The sequence below is a fragment of the Chiloscyllium punctatum genome, chromosome 3 (assembly GCF_047496795.1).
Source record: "Chiloscyllium punctatum isolate Juve2018m chromosome 3, sChiPun1.3, whole genome shotgun sequence".
Lineage (NCBI taxonomy): Eukaryota > Metazoa > Chordata > Chondrichthyes > Orectolobiformes > Hemiscylliidae > Chiloscyllium > Chiloscyllium punctatum.
Window position 1 is genome coordinate 117,184,564 of NC_092741.1, and position 13,395 is coordinate 117,197,958.

General features: G+C 43.7%; 1 protein-coding gene across 1 annotated transcript; it reads left to right on the top strand.

Annotated features, from left to right (window-relative positions):
• Nucleotides 1-3,214: 3,214 nt before the first annotated feature.
• Nucleotides 3,215-13,057, top strand: opn6a (opsin 6, group member a). Its single transcript, XM_072559089.1, has 6 exons — nucleotides 3,215-3,455; nucleotides 4,119-4,324; nucleotides 5,603-5,702; nucleotides 6,707-6,811; nucleotides 9,024-9,247; nucleotides 10,128-13,057. Exons 1-6 carry the CDS (start codon nucleotides 3,350-3,352, stop codon nucleotides 10,518-10,520), a joined length of 1,134 nt encoding a protein of 377 aa, XP_072415190.1. The 5' UTR covers nucleotides 3,215-3,349; the 3' UTR covers nucleotides 10,521-13,057.
• Nucleotides 13,058-13,395: the final 338 nt, after the last annotated feature.

Sequence of the window (13,395 nt, forward strand, 5' to 3'; positions counted from 1 at the left end):
CTGACCTGCTGTGCTTTTCTAGCACCACTCTAATCTTGACTTTACTCTCCAGCATCTGCAGTACCCATTTCCGCCTAGTCTAACTAGTATAGTATAGTTTAGGTAAGACTTCCCTATTTTATGCTCTATTCCTTTTGAAATAATGGCCAACCTAACACTTGCCTTTCCTATTACCCACTGAACCTGTATGCTAGTTTTTTGTGATCCATGCACCAGAACCCCCAAGGCCTTCTGTGCTGCAGCTTTCTGTAATCCTTCCTCTATCTTCAATAAATAAATTATTGGTTTTCAAGCGCTTCTGGGTATTCTGAGGTCATCGAAGATGCAATGGAAATGTAAGGTGCTAGAGAGTTCAGTACAACCTGTGATGATTCTGTATAAAAGAGGATTGGCCCAAACTTGTTCTGTTCAACATGAATTTCTGAGTGTTTAAAAGAAGTATTGACCTCCCTTGGGATGATCAAACCCAAGCATTCTCACTCTTTTTTACAGGGATTTTAACATGGGATTACGGATGTACTGCTGTACGATGTGTTCCCCTTTAAATTTTCACTGCCCCTTGATAAGACTGGGCTAATGCTCCCAGCACCTCTGGCTATTTGTACAGCTCTTTGTACTGTATTGTAATCCAGATTATACAGCCAGGGAGATCAGAGATACCTGTAGTAACATTTCCATCTGTTCCAGCTAATTCTGTCAAAGTGATTAAACCCCCTCTCCCTCTTTACTTAGCGTAAGAGGAATTGCCTCCCACTGACCCTGCCACACTTACACACACATTCCCAAACCCCCAAGCAGCTTCCCCACCCACAATCCATACTATCTCCAATATTTTTCTAACTATTCTCAAAAATGTTTGACGTAAAAGTGTAGAAAACCTGTTTCTTTAAACAGTCTCATAATTTTCCTCCTGGGTCCTCTGCTGGCAGCCGTGTGCCTAGGGGATGAAACTTTCATTTCTGGAGATAGAGGAACCTAAGTGGAGTTATAAAGTGCAAAGGTCGCAGGGCCCTAATTCCCATATTTAAAGGCGCCTTCTGCCTGATGCAGGAAGGAAGGCTTGTTGGGCACTCGGTGATAGATTCCTTTCAAAGTGGCACCTCTTTGCTGCCTCTCCTGGTCTAAGTAGCGACAGTAAGGTTATTGATACCCATCTTAAAACCAAAACCATCTCCATTCATGCCTCAAGAAGGGAGTCAAAATGGACCTCATTCACTTTGAAACGTAGGTCGAGTCTATCTGCTGTGGTAGGGTTGCCAGTTCTCCAGGATTGTCCTGGAGTCCAAAAGGATTATCACTTAACTTCCCGGACACTACTAAATGAGTGGAAAATCCAGGAATTCGTGTGTTTAAAAAAATATACATTTTTTTCTTGAAACGTTTTTGTTTACCAGTTAAAATTAAAATATCAGTTTATGGGAATAATATCTGCTTTCCTTGCAGTCAAGAATTTTCCCATTTAGATAATGGAGGGTGGACCACTCTACACAGTGAAGGCCCATGGCTGATTCATAACCAATGATGGCAATTGATGAGGAGAGTTTGGTTGAAGACAGGAGGTGATTTGTTGGCAATCTAATGATATTATGAATTAGCGTTGTTTAAAGTCAGGCTGGTGATGAGGTATGCCCCAAACCTGTCACTCACCAGGAGCTGGAGAAGTATATCAGCACTGGGAATAGTCTCCCCACTCCCATGTCACATTCCCTGGGTTGGGGTTCAGAAGAAAAGCAGGGAGTGAAGGCATCAGATTGAACAGTCCCTCTTCAGAGTGTAAGGCTGAGGGAAGTCAATACAGTTGAAGGTGGTTTGAGCTGAGGATACTGCCTTGAGGACCTCCTGCACTAATGAACTAGGGCTGTACTACATGGCCTCCAACAGCTAAAAAACTGTGCTAGTAACGACCTCAGCCAATGAATAGTTTCCCCCAATGTCTAATGACTTTACTACTGGGGAGTGGAGATTGGATTGGAGTGAGGAGAAGGTGAGAGGCAAAGGAACATCGAATCACAAGTGTGAAAATCTAAACAGCTGTAAGTATTGATGCCAACAATGGGGCAATGGAAGTGGGGGAATACGTAAAGAAGCCAGAACTGGAAGAACACAGAGTTCTTAGAGGGCTGTAGGGCTAGAAGAGATAGAACGTAGTACCCTGATTTAACAATGATGCAAGATAATATAGAGTCATAGAGTCATAGAGATGTACAGCACAGAAACAGACCCTTCGGTCCAACCCATCCATGCCGACCAGATATCCCGACCCAATCTAGACCCACCTGCCAGCACCCGGCCCATATCCCTCCAAACCCTTCCTATTCATATACCCATCCAAATGCCTCTTAAATGTTGCAATTGTACTAGCCTCCACCACTTCCTCTGGCAGCTCATTCCATATACCCTCTGCGTGAAAAAGTTGCCCCTTAGGTCTCTTTTATATCTTTCCCCTGTCACCCTAAACCTATGGCCTCTTGTTCTCGACTTCCCCACCCCGGGGAAAAGACTTTGTCTATTTATCCTATACATGCCCCTCATGATTTTATAAACCTCTATAAGGTCACCCCTCAGCCTCCGATGCTCCAGGGAAAACAGCCCCAGCCTGTTCAGCCTCTCCCTATAGCTCAGATCCTCCAACCCTGGCAACATCCTTGTAAATCTTTTCTGAACCTATAATATGTTTTCGGTTTGGGATCAAATATATTTTATTGACATTGAATGCATTTGAAATTGTAACACACATTTCCTTTATTACAAAGTCTGTTTCATTCAAATGCAGCACGAAGTGTAATTTTTCCTTTATTGATAATAAGGTATGTACAGTTACCTGACAAATGTAACTTGTCAATCGCAATAAAGGTAATCCCCATCTAAAACCATGCGATCTCTTTGGAGAAGTGAAAAAAACTGAAAACAAATCCTGGATATGTCAAGAGATTAAACATTTGTGAAATTTCTCTCTGATGGCAAATATTCCAGGAGGTCACTCTGTCCCTAATCATTTATGCAGTTCCCTGCCTTCACTGCAAGGCGATCTCCTCAACATTACCATGATTGTAAGCAAATTGTTCTGCCCTGTGTCCTCCCTGCTGAACTAACTCTCCTGAGGAGAGATTAAACGGGCTGACGTCAAATGCAGGTTAGCTCTAAAGCTGCTGTTAGGCTGGATTAAGAAGCAAGATCGAGCCATGGGATTGGTTCATCTGAAATGCATCGCTCTCCTTCATGGTCTCGCACTCAGACTGTCCTGTTCAGTCGAATGGAGCTCAGTGAAGCTCTCCTGCACTATAGCTGGCAGTCAGTTGTAGGCCCTTGACCTAATCAATGTGGAGATTGGACAACAGCCCTTGGAAAGATGGCCAATAGTCTGTGGAGGAGCCAGAACAGCAGCTTCCACCCGAAGGAGACCACTGTCTCAGAACAGGGGGAGACTGTAATTGGCATTTACCTGCTGACTCTCGGTATGTAGCATTGATTCACAATCTATGCTGAAGCATATATTTTACAAACATTGTGTAAGATCAATACAGAATTGTACAGATTACATCAAATCACACATGGCACACAGAATGTACAGCAGGGAAACATTTCCTTCATCCTCATTGGTCCATTCTAGGGTTTATACTCCACAGGAAGCTTCTTGCACTCTTTTTCATCTGACTCCATTAATGTATCTTGCTATTCCTTTCCCCCTTGTATGTTTATCTGGCTTCCCCCAGAAATGTGTCTGTACTGTTCCCTTCAACCACTCGAAATGGTGATTGTGATCATTCTCTGGGGAAGAAAGGTTCCTCCTGAGCTCCCTATTGATGGCCAGTTTGTATTCATGATGACTGATGTTGTATTCACTAATGAGTGGAATCATCTCTATGTCCACCTTTCATATCTTCAAAGATTTCTACCAGGTCATGCCTCAGCCTTCTCTTTTTAAGGGAAAGGAGCTGTAGCCTTCTTTATTCGTATTCTGTTGTAAGGTGTGATATTCTATTGGAGACGGGGGTGTCATCTAGTAGTGAAAAAAATGCTTCACATATGCTTCCCTCCTGGTCAGTATCTCCTTCAGTTTGGCAGCAATCATTCAAGATGAGACTTGGTGATCTGTTTTCTCTCTGTTTCTTCTCTAGGTTGGTTCTCCTGGTTTGGAAACAGTGTGGTGATATTTGTGCTGTGCAGGCAGAAAACAACACTACAAGCAACAGATTGTTTAACCTTTAACCTGGCTGTATCAGATGCCAGTATCTCTCTGTTTGGATACTCCCGTGGAATTATTGAGATTTTCAATGTATTTCGAGACGATAGGTTTCTGATTACCTCAATATGGACGTGTCAGGTAAGGCACACTGACAAGGTAGTCTAACTAGTTTCTGTCTGAGCATTTGCCCATTGTAGAACTCTCAACACTGAGCCTTAAAGTCACAAGTTCGAGTTCCACTCCAGGGAGTATAAACTCGACTGTGATGCTGCGGTGCTGTACTGAAAGGGTGCTATACTGTCAGATGCATCACTTTCCACAACAATACCAAAACCCTCTCTGTGTTTTCAGGTGAATGTAAAAATACCATGACACTATTTCAAACAGACTGAAAATATTCTCTCCTGTGTCTTTGTCAATTTTCATGCCTAAAACAGGTGGCAACTAGATTGCTGTTCTTTTGAGAGCTTGCTGTGCTCAAATTGCCCACTATATTTTCTACATTCTAATAGTAACTATGTATCCATGTCCATGTCCATAGATCCCTCAAAGTTGTCACCCAAGTTGATAAGGTTGTCAAAAAAGGGGTATGATGTGTTGGCTTTTGTTAGCAGGGGGATTGAGTTTAAGAGGTTATGTTGCAGCTCTATAGAGCCCTGATTAGGCCACAATTGGAATATTGTGTTCAATTCTGGTCACTTCATTTTAAGAAAGATGTGCAAGCTTTAGAGAGGGTGCTGAGGATTTCCCAGGATGGTGCCAGGACTGGAGGGCAGGCCTTATGATGAAAGGTTGAGGGAGCTAGGGCTTTTCTCATTGGAGCGAAGAAGGATGAGAGGTGACTAGATAGAGGTGTACAAGATGATGAGAGGCATAGATAGAGTGGATGACCACAGACCTTTTCCCATGGAGGAAATGGCTGTCACAAAGGGATCATAATTTTATGGTGATTTCTGAAAGGTTTAGGGGAGATGTCAAAGGTCTGTTCTTGACACAGAGAGTGGTGGTGCATGGAAAGCACTGGCAGCAGTGGTAGTAGAATCAGATACATCAGGGACATTTAAGTGACTCTTGGATAGGCACATGGAAAATAGTACAATAAAGGGTATGTCAGTTAGTTTGATCTTAGCGTAGGATAAAAGGTCGGCACAACATCGAGGGCTAAAGGGCCAGTACTGTTCTATGTTCTATCAAAAGTCCTTCATTGACTATAAGGCACCTCAAGATTTCTTGAGGTTGCGAAATAGACAGCAAAAGTGCAAGCTCCTTTTTTCTGTGCACTCTGTCACTAGTCACATCCATTCACCATGACCTTGAGATCAGGACTCTGACACTATCCCTGAGGATATTGTTAATCTTCATCATCTATAACAGGCAACAGTGAGATCTCATTAATTGTGAGTCTTGTTTTTTCAGGTTGATGGTTTCCTCACACTACTCTTTGGTCTGTCCAGTATTAACACCCTCACGGTAATCAGCATAATAAGATATATTAAAGGCTGTCACCCATACAAAGGTAAATGCAGTTCTATTTAAAAGGTACATCTCTCAGGGCTGGGTTGTAACCCACCTATTGGAAAGAAGGGTGAGTTTCAGACTCACATTCCCCCTATTCATGTTGAGAAACCTGGCCTTCCAAAGAAAAATCTTTGTTATAAAGGTGGACTGCCTTTTCTTTATTCATACATCGGATGTGGGATAGAATGGCAGGGGATAGGAGGGAATGAGGAAGGGAGGTGGTTTATGAGGTGAGAGAAATGGAGTGGGAAGTAGTTTGATGAGGATGAGGCGTATCATGAGAAGGGAGTGATTAGGAATGACGGAGATAGTTGAGAGGGAAAAGGGGAAACACAATGAATGGAAATGGGATGATGTGGTTTATGAGGGGAAGGGTGAATAGAGAGAGGATTGCTGAAGTGGGGGACGGGGTGGGCCAATGGGAGACAAGGGTTTTATGAGGGGGAGGAGAATGGGGAGGGGTGGGAGGGGAATAGGGTGGGCTGGGATGTTGATGACAGGGAGAGGAATAGGGACAGGTGGGGGTGATGGGGGAGGGGAATGGTGAGGAGAAGGGGTTGATTTGGGAGGGGAATGGAGATTGGTAGAGGTTGATGAAGGTGGGAAAGAATGGGGAGGACAGAAGGGAATGAAGAGGAAAATGGTATTGAAAGGGAAATGAGGACAGACCTGAGAGAATGATATAGTAGGGCTAAGGGACAAGTGATCAAATATAGAACAAGGCAGGATAGTAGGTAATAGGATGAAAGGCAATAACTGACTAGGACATTCAAGATACTTCCCTCACACAGTCCCTAGGTGAGAGGCCCCTGGAGCAGATTTTCTAACTGACCTTCTGTTTGGAAATCCTCTACAGATGGTTGTAATGTATCCGAGATAGATTAACATCTGAGACACTAAACTGAAGATGGAACCCTGTTACCAAACTAATACCAAGAATTAGATACAGGTGGTGTAGCTGTCCTAGGCCTCAGCTTAATGTTTGCTATTATGTTTCTGCAGCTCAATATATTAACAGACGGAACATAAACCTGTTGATGACACTGATATGGGCGACTGCTCTCTTCTGGTCAGCATCCCCTTTGTTCGGATGGGGAAGTTACACAGGTGAGTTACACAGGAGAGTCACAGTCGCACAAGTGAGTTACAGTCACATGGGAGAGTCACAGTCGCACAGGTGAGTTACAGTTACATGGGAGAGTCACAGTTGCACAAGTGAGTTACAGTCACACGGGAGAGTCACAGTCGCACAGGTAAGGTGCAGTCACATGGGGGAGTCACAGTCGCACAGGTGAGTTACAATCACACGGGAGAGTCACAGTCGCACAGGTGAGTTACAATCACACGGGAGAGTCACAGTCGCACAGGTAAGGTGCAGTCACATGGGAGAATCACAGTCGCACAGGTAAGGTGCAGTCACATGGGAGAGTCACAGTTGCACAGGTGAGTTACAGTCACACGGGAGAGTCACAGTCGCACAGGTAAGGTGCAGTCACATGGGAGAGTCACAGTTGCACAGGTAAAGTGCAGTCACATGGGAGAGTCACAGTCGCACAGGTGAGTTACAGTCACACGGGAGAGTCACAGTCGCACAGGTAAGGTGCAGTCACATGGGGGAGTCACAGTCGCACAGGTAAGGTGCAGTCACATGGGGGAGTCACAGTCGCACAGGTGAGTTATAGTCACACGGGAGAGTCACAGTTGCACAGGTGAGTTACAATCACACGGGAGAGTCACAGTCACAAGGAAGAGTTACAGTCGCACTGTTGAATTGCAGTTACACATGAGTCATAGTCATAGGAGAGTCACACTTACACAGCTGAGGCAGTCACACATCTCACTGAGCTAGAGAATTAAGACAGAGTTGCCAATTCTGCACATTTGCCTTGGATTCTCCTGGAATTAAACAAAAATCTCCAGGACTCTTATCAGCAAGAAAATTGAGGGATGAGAAAGACATTTAAACACTGTGTTTATAAAAATAAAACATCTTGGGCAATTTGTGATCTGAGATGTGAGAAAGGTCTTCTCGAAGGATAGAAAATCCATCACCCAACCAGGTCAGGAAGAATATATTTGTTTTCTAATTGGCTGTAGGAAGGTGATTCTGGCTACCCTGGGTGTTTAGAGACATAGCAACATGAAGATGGCCATCACTTTGCTAAAATTTTACATTACAGTATTGTCGAGATAATAGAGTCCAGTTATCTAGCTTGCAGCTGAGCACATATAGATTAGTGTAAAATTTGATAACCAATTCACACTCAGCATTTTCTATCGTGATAATGACAAGATCAGCTTTTTTTTAGTGAAACAGTCCAAGACTTGGGAACAAAGATCAGAATAAATATACCAGTGCTGTACTGAGGGAGTGCTGCACTGTTAGAAGTGCTGTATTTCAGATGAGATGCTAAACCAAGGCCTACAAAATCAAGTAGGTTTGGACTATTAATCTGGTGACAATATGAATTCAAGTCCTATCATGGTCAATTCAAAGAACTTAGATCCGGGTATAAAAAAAACTGGCATCATGTAATCAGTAAAACTTGTGTATCTCTAGCACCCCTTCTGACCACAGAACATCCATGTAAGTCTGTTTGAAGTGGAGCCACAGCAAGTTACAGACAGCAATGATCAGATCATGGGCTTTGGTGATGTTGATTGAGGGATAAATCTCCATTTGGACACCAGGGAGAATTCTGATGGTCTGCTTCAAAATAATGCAATGAGATCTTTATATCCACCCATGGGCAAAGGCAGGGCCTGGCTTAAATATCTCATTGGAAAGACAGTGTGGCAATCCCTTAGTACTGTGCTGGTGTCTCAATTCTGATTTGTATTCTCAAATCCTGGTGTGTCTCACTAAAAACAATAGATCTGGTCATTATCATCCTGCAATTTATGGAAACTTGTGTGAAAATTGGTTGCCAAATTTCATATATTGCAATCATGACTCCGGTTCAAAAAGGTGGTTGATTGGCTTTAAAACACTGTGGGATATTCTGAGGTTGTGAAAGGCATTAGTGTATATGAGTGCTAGTACTTGCTTGTCTTTAGTTGTCTCTTTTGTGCTTTCTCTCAGTTTATCTCCATCTCTCTCACTTTCTCTATTTCTTTGTCTTATTCTCTAGCTTTATCTAACTACCTCTCCCTCAGTTCTTTCCCCTCTTAACCTTTTCCATAACTTTTCCACATTTTCTCTTTCATTAACTTTACTTTATCATTTCCTTTATTGGTTTGTCCATCTTTTTATCTTAATGTCTTTCTCAATCTCTCTTTCTAACTGTGTTTCTCTCTCTTCTCTCTTCCTTTGGCACAGACCGGATGTATGGAACATGTGAGATAGACTGGGGCAGAGCGGTGTTCTCCACTGTCTACAAATCCTACATAGTCTCCATCTTTGTCTGTTGCTTCTTCCTGCCAATGTCCATCATGCTCTTCTCTTATATCTCCATCATCAACACCGTCAAGTCAAACCGGGCACTGACAGGAGCAGAGGTTCAAGGAGAGCGGCAAAGGAAGCTGGAGAGGGATGTAACTCGGGTGAGCTTTCCGACAGCACAGCCTGCTGCTCAGGTTCAGTTTAAATCCCAAATCTTACATGGAAGAACAAATACCTAGTTCCCATTTGTGAGACTAATACTGAGGGAGAGTGACACTGGGCTGGGGGGAAGCGGGGGAGAGTGACACTGGGGCTGGGGGAGAGTGATACAGGGTTGGGGAGTATGACACTGGGCTGGGGGGGAAAGAGTGACACTGGGCTGGGGGGGTGGAGAGTGACACTGGGGCTGAGGAAGAGTGATACAGGGTTGGGGAGTGTGACATTGGGCTGGGGGGGGAGAATGACACTGGGCTGGGGGGGGAGAGTGACACTGGGCTGGGGGGAGAGTGATACAGGGTTGGGGAGTGTGACACTTGGCTGGGGGGGAGAGTGACACTGGGTAGGGGGGAGAGTGACACTGGGTAGGGGGGAGAGTGACACTGGGCTGGGGGGAGAGTGACACTGGGTAGGGGGGAGAGTGACACTGGGTAGGGGAGAGAGTGACACTGGGCTGGGGGAGAGTGACAGTGGGCTGGGGGAGACTGACACCGGGCTGGGGGAGAGTGACACCAGTTTCTGGGCAATGGTAAGCCCTCAGGATGTGGATAGTAGTGGATTCACTGATGGTAATGCCTTTGAATGTCAAGAGGTGATGGTTAGATTCCCCCTTGTTGGAGTTGGTCATTGCCTGGCATTGTGTGGCACAATCATTACTCAATATATATCAGCCCAAACCAGGATGGTGCTGAGTGCTTAACAGTGAATGGGCATAGCATGGTCCCATGAATGTGCTGTTCAGCTTGAGCTAAGTTATGGAATTATAGTATTGATGGCAGACTGTGGCTGCTCTTCCTTAACCTAATCTTGTTTCACCATTTCCAGGTTTCCATGGTGATCTGCACTGCATTCATTATAGCCTGGTCACCATATGCAGTGATCTCCATGTGGTCAGCAAGCGGGCATCATGTCCCAAAGCTTACCAGCCTGCTCGCCAGCCTCTTTGCCAAGTCTGCCAGCTTCTACAATCCCATCATCTATTTTGGAATGAATTCCAAGTTCCGCCGGGATGTCTTGATGCTCCTGTTCTGTATCAGCGACAAGGACAATGTGAAGCTCAAACGGATCAAACGGTGTCCAGAGAGAGGCCTGGAATATGAGGCAGATGTGCTGAGGGACAGCCCCAACTCTGGGCCGGACAGCCCCAATGACAGAGACCAGGGATCATCGTACTTCCCCAACTCTGTGAATTCAGGTTATGAATGTGACAGACTGTAGCAGTTTGCTACAGAGAGCTGTATCATTACTGTAAGCACCTTGGTGCACTGTAACAAGCAAAGTGTGCTCAGATAGGAACCCTTGTCCTAAATATTTCCAAATTCAGAGATAGATTAGTGGTCCAATCCCAGAATCAACCCTGTATTGTGTACCATGGTGACTTGTAAATTGATGACAAGCTGTTTCTGCCATTGCATTTCACTAGATTGCAGGTAGTATTATAACACCATAGAGTCCCTCTGCACCCGGACTAGAGACAGGGTTGTAACACCATGGAGCCCTACTGAACTGGGACTGGAAACAGGGTTATAACACTATAGAGTCACTCTGTACTGGGACTGGAGACAGGGTTATAATACTATAGAGTCACTCTGTACTGGGACTGGAGAGAGGGTTATAACACTATAGAGTCACTCTGTACTGGGACTGGAGACAGGGTTATAATACTATAGAGTCACTTTGTGCTGGGACTGGAGACAGGGTTATAACACTATGGAGTCACTCTGTACTGGGACTGGAGACAGGGTTATAACACTATGGAGTCACTCTGTACTGGGACTGGAGACAGGGTTATAACACTATGGAGTCACTCTGTACTGGGACTGGAGAGAGGGTTATAACACTATAGAGTCACTCTGTACTGGGACTGGAGACAGGGTTATAATCTACTGAGTTCCTCTATATTAGAGAGAGGGTTATAATACTATAAGAGTCCTTCTGTACTGGTATTGGAGTTAAGGTTATAACACGATAAAGTCCCTCTGCACTGGGACAGGAGACAGTGTTATAACACCATAGAGCCCCTTTGTACTGAGATAGGTAGGAGGATTATAACACCATGGAGCCCCTCTACACTGGGACAGGAGACAGGATTATAACATCATAGTGTCCTTTTGTACTGGGACTTAGGATAGGGTTATAACACTATACAGCCCCTCTATACTGAGTCTGATGATAGGATTAGAACACTTCGAGTCATAGAGTCATAGAGATGTACAGCACGGAAACACACCCTTCGGTCCAACTCATCCATACCAACCAGATATCCCAACCCAATCTAGTCCCACCTGCCAGCACCCATCCCATATCCCTTGTTATGATCAAAGCTGGAAACGCACCCAGTTGCTTTAGACTGGACTCCTGGGTCCAAAAAATACAATGATACCATTTTGCTCCAGTTATCAAGATGGCTAATTGAATATTTTATCAATATCAAGTTTAAAATAAAAAACTTGGATATCTTAGGTTCCTTTAATAAATGTAAGATTATTGATTTAATATAACACAAAATGTATTCACTGTAAATGCAAAACCAGCCAATATGTAAAGTGTTTACTATGGATGTATGAACACTTACCTGCCCAAATACTTAAAACACCCTCAACAAACACACACCAGGTAAAGGATGTAAAATGGATTTCTCTGCAGAGTTGCATTTTTGGAAAAGAACACATTGGCCAATGGATTTTAATCTTTGAAGAGGAAAACGCTGAGGTGGGAAATGTTCGCATTGTCTTCTGATCCAGTGGTCTGGTATCTGTAAACCTTCCATTAAACAGTTGTCTCTGAAGGCTTGGTAGATATATATTGCTCAGGAAATATAACATGAAGAGATTCTCTCAGCTACTTTTCCAGAAGAACGAACTTTCACCTTGACCTCACATCCTGAATCAGGAACTGATCAGCTCAGCAAGTCTGATTAAGACTTGCTACTGAAGACCACAACAAACTCCAAGCCAGTCAGTGTTCAAACAGCCCAGCAGGAGATTTCCAGCAAAACAAGCAGTTATCATTGTTGTGTGATTTCTATGAAGTTGTGCTTTTAAAAAAAAATCCAATGTCCTTTTCTACAACCACTTTTTAAGAAGCAACTCTAGATTAATTTTTCTTTTAGATTAGATTCCCTACAGTGTGGATACAGGCCATTTGGTCCAATAACCAACCCAGACCCATTTCCCACTGACTAATGTACCTAAAATTGTGAACTTGACCAATTCAACTGGCCTCACATCTTTGGACTGTGGGAGGAAACTGGAGCAGGCTGGAGGAAACCCACACAGTCACAGGGAGAATGTGCAAACTCCACACAGACAGTCGCCTGAGGCTGGAATCGAATCTGGGTCCCTGGCGCAGTGAGGCAGCAGTGCCAACCACTGAGCCACTGTGCCGTCCTAAACACCTCCCTATTGGAGAATTGAACCCCGGTCTCCCATGTGACAGGCAGGGATACTAACAAATAAATCCATTTTCCATATTCCTTAAAAAGTTACATCCTCAAATCAAATATTACACGTGCAGCATCATTATAACACTATATGCCTCATTCTATACTGGGAGTTAAGGTTACAACATGATAGAATTAATACAATAACTTGAGTGAAGATAAACTTGCAATTCTATTGACATTTTGTATGTTGGAAGTAGAGATAACAATATAAGACTGACGATCCATTCTAAACTTTATTATTCTTTCCTGGGGTTTTGGCATCAATGGCAAGACAGCATTTGTTGCTTTCCTTTAATTGTCTTTGGACAGAGTGGCTTGCTCAAACAATTAAAGTTGAATCAATTACATTGCTCTGAGTCTGGAGTCAAATATGGATTAGACCAGGTAAGGATGACAGATTTCTTTCCCTAACAGAGCTTTAGTGAAACAGATAGTTTCCTCACAAATATCAATAATCGTTGCCATAGCTGTCACTGAGACTAATGCTCAATTTCAGATTTATTAACTTAATTTACAAGCTTAGAAAATAGGAGTTGAAGAACACTATTCACCAGTCAATAAGATCATGGAGGATCTGTTCATGTTTCAAATTCCACCTTCCCTTTTACCCCAACATCCTTTCATTCCCTTGCCTAACAAGACTCGATC

Excerpts from the sequence above, each read along its gene's own strand:
- opn6a (XM_072559089.1), top strand. The coding sequence starts at position 3,350 with ATGGCCAATAGTCTGTGGAGGAGCCAGAACAGCAGCTTCCACCCGAAG. Across the intron at positions 6,812-9,023 it reads CGGATGGGGAAGTTACACAG|ACCGGATGTATGGAACATGT; the intron begins GTGAGTTACACA and ends CCTTTGGCACAG. Across the intron at positions 9,248-10,127 it reads TGGAGAGGGATGTAACTCGG|GTTTCCATGGTGATCTGCAC; the intron begins GTGAGCTTTCCG and ends CACCATTTCCAG.